At 41.3% G+C, this 6,000-nt stretch overlaps 1 protein-coding gene across 1 annotated transcript; it reads right to left on the minus strand.

Annotated features, from left to right (window-relative positions):
* Window positions 1-2,791: 2,791 nt before the first annotated feature.
* LOC145459735 (uncharacterized) lies at window positions 2,792-4,661 on the minus strand. The gene is made up of 5 exons (XM_080338290.1): window positions 4,604-4,661; window positions 4,447-4,541; window positions 4,108-4,191; window positions 3,332-3,514; window positions 2,792-2,858 (listed from the first exon to the last, which is right to left on the minus strand). Exons 1-5 carry the CDS (start codon window positions 4,610-4,612, stop codon window positions 2,792-2,794), a joined length of 438 nt encoding a protein of 145 aa, XP_080194416.1. The 5' UTR covers window positions 4,613-4,661.
* Between the last annotated feature and the right edge of the window lie 1,339 nt (window positions 4,662-6,000).

The raw sequence follows: 6,000 nt of genomic DNA on the forward strand, positions 1-6,000 counted from the left end.
ATGCAACATAAGGTGATTTTTACTTGATGACTTGAAATTGACTCTTGAATTTTGCTCCGAGTCACGAGTCAATCCACATTTCTGATACGCCGAGTCAAGTCAAGTCAAGTCATTTTAGCAAAGTGACTCGAGTCAAGTCAAGTCATACGAAGAAGGTGACTTGAGTCGGACTCGAGTCAAGTCATGACTCGAGTCATCCCAACACTGATAGCCGGTATAGTTGCTGCAAGGTGTTTTCCTGCGGCACACACTGTATTCGTAGTTGTCAGAGTAGCGTATGCGTCTGATGGAAGTGGGCAATGAGCAAGGTAGCACGGCAAGGTGCTCGGTTTGACTTGGTGCTTGGTTCGAGTTGGTTTGGTCGGTTATACCCACGGCCTTCGGCGCGAAAGACTGTGAACGACTCTCGGCGGTAGCACGTTTATCTGGATAAGGCAGTTTTACCTCGATTCAGCAGACTGACTACCATAAAATCACATGGATACTATCATGAAGATAATTAATAAAGATCAAAACCCTTTAGTAAATGTCACTCTCTAGCACCATATAATTGCAAAAAACGGTTGCATACTTTACATTTTGGCTTCATTTCAATCTTGGAAGTGCACCGGTCCGCCAGACATTTTAAAAAATTTTACCGGTCCGCGAGGTGAAAAAGGTTGAGAACCACTGCTTTATAGGTCAGTAGTTCCCAAACTTTTTACACCACGACTCAAGTCTGAGTTTTAATTCATCGCGCGACCCCAGCCTCACGCATCGACATGATTTCATTTTAACGTCAGTGGGCTACGTATTTATAGGCATTTATGAGAATAGAGAAGGCGCGAACAACATCTTGTGGCTTTGCTCATCATTATTCCGATTAGCATCACTACAGATTTAGTGTATTATGTAATTATGTTGACTGGGGAGTGCAAGTTTTGAGCAAAACTACTGCTATATAGGCTATCTGGACTGATCCGTAAGCTCTGAGTGCTCTACAGTCTACTACACGAACATAGTCGGTTACTAAATTACGAGAAGCGCTATTGATGCTATTATGTCCAAATTTGAGGCCTACTACGGTTTTGCTACTACATGTTGTATACGCTGTGGACATAATGCTCATTGTTCATCAATCAGGAGCAATGGGATCCTATTATTAATACGCTCATTTCCCACGATTCAAAGTATATCATATATTTCTCGATCTCATGAATGAATGGTTAGGTATGTACCTATCAAGCTGTATGCCACGAGGTCGATAAGTACCACAACCACACCGCAACACGTAAGGAACTCTTGCGTGGCAATAATAGCCGTCTATCGTAGTGTCGATTGTTTCCTGTTCTGAAAAACACTACGTTTAACTTCTTCAACTGCTATATCGTTTCGCAGAATACGCTTGTCGGATATCACGTTGATTTTCAGCGCAGGCGTTTCAGGGTGTTAGCTAGTCAGAGTGCGGGAATAATTATGCAGCGCGGCCCTGGTACAGTTATTGGTGAAGTAGCTCAGCAGTGCTAGTTCAGCGAAATCAGGCTGCTTTTGCCTTAGCGACAGGTATCTTGTGAGTTTTGTCTTGCTACAGACTTATTGCCGAGCCGGTGTGGCGTGCCGCCAAGTCGAAATTAGTACTGTGACTAATGACTATATATAGACTCGCACTCCAACATCAGCCGACATGTAGCGTAAATCTATTCATTTTCGATTTGTTCGAAAATGATTATAGCTTTCCATGCATGATTATGATTAGTGTACAACGTGTTTGACCATCTGCAATGCAGTGGTGGAAGTCGGTGACGGCCCATCATCGCATAGGGCCGAATACGCAGTGCTCATTCGACACGCTGCAACTTTCTGGCGATACCAAAGCGAAGGAAACTTGAGCGGGATTCCTTAACACTTTGGCTACCAATGCCTATTATGGAAATTTGAAGTAAACGCCAGCAAACAATGAATTTTCGACTATTTGGACATTTAGCTGGAATCGGGCGTGCTGATCAGTGCAAATCTTGTGCATCTTATGAAAAGATTTTTTTCAATATCAAGGAATTATAAAAGTATCGCAATTATTCGGCTGCTCATTTTATGAAAAGACACCTAGTGGTCAAACCAAAAAAGGTTGACCTATTGTATACAGATGTGATTTTTAAAAAATGCTTCCGGTAACGAAAATGGTCGTTTCTGACCACAAGCCTATTGAGTAGCCCCGAATACACCCGTAATCCGTGGATAGAACCAATTCCGGACTTCACTGTACGCATTTGAAAAATATCCCAAATATAGGATCGCTGGCACTTTATGGTATTGAGTAAAATCCTAAATTTATGATTGCTGGCAGTCAAAGTGTTAAGAGATGTGATACTGTTCAATATGGGCTCGGCTACCAGCAAACAGAACTAAGAGCGTACGTATATTTACAGACCATGGTCATTTTGAAGTTCCGACTCAGGTCATTGCCAGTAATCCCGTCCCTAGGCAAATCAATATAAACCTATAGCCTACTCGGAGTCTTGCCGTGCAGTCGGTAGTACTAAGTGACAAGGCGCAAGGGCGTTTCTAATAAATTAACGTTCTGGCGCGCAATTATCGTGTGAAATCACAAACTCAACTTTGCCAAATCATGGTGCGATACAATTAATTTACAAAACCCGCACATCAGTTAATATAGGAATGTCCAGCGGAAAGAGCAGAAAAATAGTATTTATTTCAAAGATCGTTTAGCTATTTTTTAGGTAAAGTAGAACGTGTGTAATAAATATTAACTATATAAATAATATTGGTATTTGCGTCGCATCACTCTAAATAGTCATCTTCGGGCCTCGTCAAGCCGAATCCTTTCTTTATGTCGATAGCCTTCGGGAGTCAATGCGCAACTGGAAACGAAAATAATTCGGTTTCATGATTGACCGGAAATGCTCTCTGTAATATTCCAGAACATTCTGCTCCAATTCGCAGTTTCCTGCTGTTACAAGACTCTGAATTCTAGGTTTAAGGCAAAATTTCATTTTGGTTTTATGAATACGAAAATCAGTCCTATGAACTTAGACTAATTAAATCATTTAATCAGGTTTAATAATATTTTCATCGTTTCAAAACATCACAAGACTGCGATACAATGAAAAGATAGGAAGGTGTCGAAACAACTTGGAGTAGCCTTTAAGATCAGACACCCACCTTAGTCATTGCGAAGTAAATAAGAGGCACGCACACTGAATGAAAAGTAATGCAGAGAATATAAGAGTCATGTTGCTGTGTCGATTATTCAGAGCGAACATTTCGCGCTTCAATTGTAGACACTTCCAAGGAGTTTGGAGCCTTAAAAAGCGTAACGGGACCACTGACCAACCTGCATCCGATAACGTTTCTTAGATGATACGTTTCTTCGCCGATGATAAAAGGCATTATATAAGATATCTCGCGGACTTGAAAGTACATCCGACTAAGCTTTGCTTCCACGAGGGGCCTGGTGCACGATTGTTCGCATTGGATGAACTCGAAAGCCGATGGGGTCACACCTGCACATTCAACTCTGAAATATCGATACGATTACTTAGTCACAATTAGTCATACGATCGCTTGGTCACTTAGTGGATTCCACATAGGGCCTACTTGAAGCATGACTGTCACTCTAGACTGAAGTCTTCAATCCACAATGTGGATTCCACTAGCATTTTAGACCAAGTTATTTTTGACCAACCCTAATGTGGATTGTGGATGTAGTTAACCGTGCATATGTGCAGGTGACGCGATGCTTTCATGTCAAAATCTTGGTACGATATATAACACGATGGTGGACTAGGTTTCATCGCATCCGACAAATGCTACGATGATAATGATATATATATATATATATATATATTTGAACGTTTTTTCTAGGGTCATTATCCTTTCGGTGTTGACCAATGTTCCCCTGCGCAGAGACCTAGTCAGCACTGCGCAATTGCACACGTGCGCAGCTTAGAGAGAACATTGGTGTTGACCATGACTATTCTATAGCACATAGTTAATGGTTATGCCGGTCCACGCTCATCCCATTTAATGCTCAATTGCTGTTTTGACTTGGTTTGTTCCCGTCATAAAGCGACAGCCAAAATGCGAAGGAAAAATGCAAACCAAGCTCACTGATAAGTGCAGTATCCAACAAACTCGCCGTGCTCACATTGCTTCTCTGTCAATTCGTGTCTCAGACCTTGAGACTCCACAAACCTAAAATTCAAAACTGTGTTCAGGTGTTCTCTGTTCAGTTCAGGTACAGCATAGTGTACTATACAGGACATTATGGTTACAGTGCAGCACGCAACAAGTGCTGTCGGTCGCTATTCATAGGATTTGCAAAACTCCGAATCACGTTCGTGTCAGAGATTTGATCAGTAGAGAATTGGATCGGACAGTAGCATTTTTTTGATAAGTTCTCAATTAAGCCTCAAGCAATCAATAGGAATACATGCTCCCAGTACCTACCGAATAGATGGGGATGTGAAGTTATTCTCGCCGTGAATTCCATACGATCCAGGAATGGAACACGCAACCCAAGCCATTATAAGGAGAGCCATAATCTGTGAATCATAAATGATTGTTCAAAAATATTGTCAATAGTGAATTAACAGCGATGACTTACCTTCATCATTGTGCAAGACAGCTGTGGTTATGAAAGTAAAACTCGATTTGCTTATAATACGGCGAACATCCCGCATCCTCATTTATATATACGCCTGAATTCGATCCCGTTTCTTATGCAATATCTTACTCTGCATACTGCAGATTTTTTTCGGGTGCAGCTCCTGGGTATTCACCGATCCACATCTCGGTAATGGGGAATAACAGAACGTAGGCGTCGTTTGCGGTTTTGCGTGAGCATCTACTATCGAGTCACGAAACTGTCAAAATGATGAAACTTTTTTGTGCGTTTCTCAAATGGTGTCTAATACCTCTCAGAAAGAGATGGCGGAATTAGTATAGCTATAGATGTGTAGTAGGGTCTGCTATTGATACAAATCACCAAAATTACAATCACAATTACGATGAATGAAATTCAGTAAAATCTAACTACAATCGAGAAACATGTAATAGACTGACACCCCTCGTCTACGTTGTCGCTATAGCTACCCGAAGCTCAGTTCCATTATAGTCCCGTCCCGGAGAAGAACCCTTTGCCGCAATTCCTGTTTGGCGATGATGGAATTTACCGTCGGCTCTCGCTTGAAAAGTATGCATGCGCTTGCACACGAATCGATCGCACCATTTCGACTGGTCGAAATGAAATACAAATGACCGTTATCAAAATGATATTGAGAAATCGTTGAGCCTATACCCGATTGTTGAAATTTTGACAATCTGTTTAAAACGCATTGTATATTGCAGTGCTTTTCAACCTGTGGGATGGTACGCACTTGTGCAGATGAAAAAGGGCAGTGCGAATGACAGACACTGTGAGAATGAGTACGGATGAAATTGAGCATATTTTTTTACTTTTTCTAACGTGAAATAATTCAAATAAACTTAGTGGGATATTGAGTACCGTGGCTCCATAAATTTTGTCGTTGCTACACATTTGTAAGAACTTGTTGCATGTACGATGCACTGACACTGACCGTAGCTTTTACAATAATTATGGATCGCACAAGCCAGAGTCAACTATATAGGCTAAACCATAAAGTTCGATAGAGCTAAAGGGCTTAACACACAGTTAGGACAGTGTATCATGAAGGTGACAAGCTCTAATGTTCCCACGTTGCTTGATATTTTTTTAATCTTATATTTTAGCCATCAGGCAGAAGCATTGAAAGCAAAGTTGTGGGTTTTGCATCCCTTCCAGAATCCTCCGGAACCTTTTGGCCACGCTGATAAAATGATTTCCATCAGCAAGCATTGTTCAATCGCGGAAAATATGCTGTATTTTGGTTATGAGTTCTGATAGTTCTACTAAAGACCAGACCATCGAACCACTAGAATTTCTTGTACAAAACCCCACAACTTATCTGGCCGAAACGGGCTTTAGTGCACTAGTTGACATGA

The sequence above is a fragment of the Botryllus schlosseri genome, chromosome 2 (genome assembly GCF_051294905.1).
Source record: "Botryllus schlosseri isolate E-star chromosome 2, Bs_hap1, whole genome shotgun sequence".
NCBI classification, from domain to species: Eukaryota; Metazoa; Chordata; class Ascidiacea; order Stolidobranchia; family Styelidae; genus Botryllus; species Botryllus schlosseri.

What these genes read in the sequence shown, in the direction of transcription:
- LOC145459735 (XM_080338290.1), bottom strand. An exon ending in TTCACATCCCCATCTATTCG is followed by an intron (nt 4,192 to 4,446) that starts GTAGGTACTGGG and finishes TTTGAATTTTAG; the next exon opens with GTTTGTGGAGTCTCAAGGTC. An exon ending in AGAAACGTTATCGGATGCAG is followed by an intron (nt 2,859 to 3,331) that starts GTTGGTCAGTGG and finishes TTTCGTTTCCAG; the next exon opens with TTGCGCATTGACTCCCGAAG.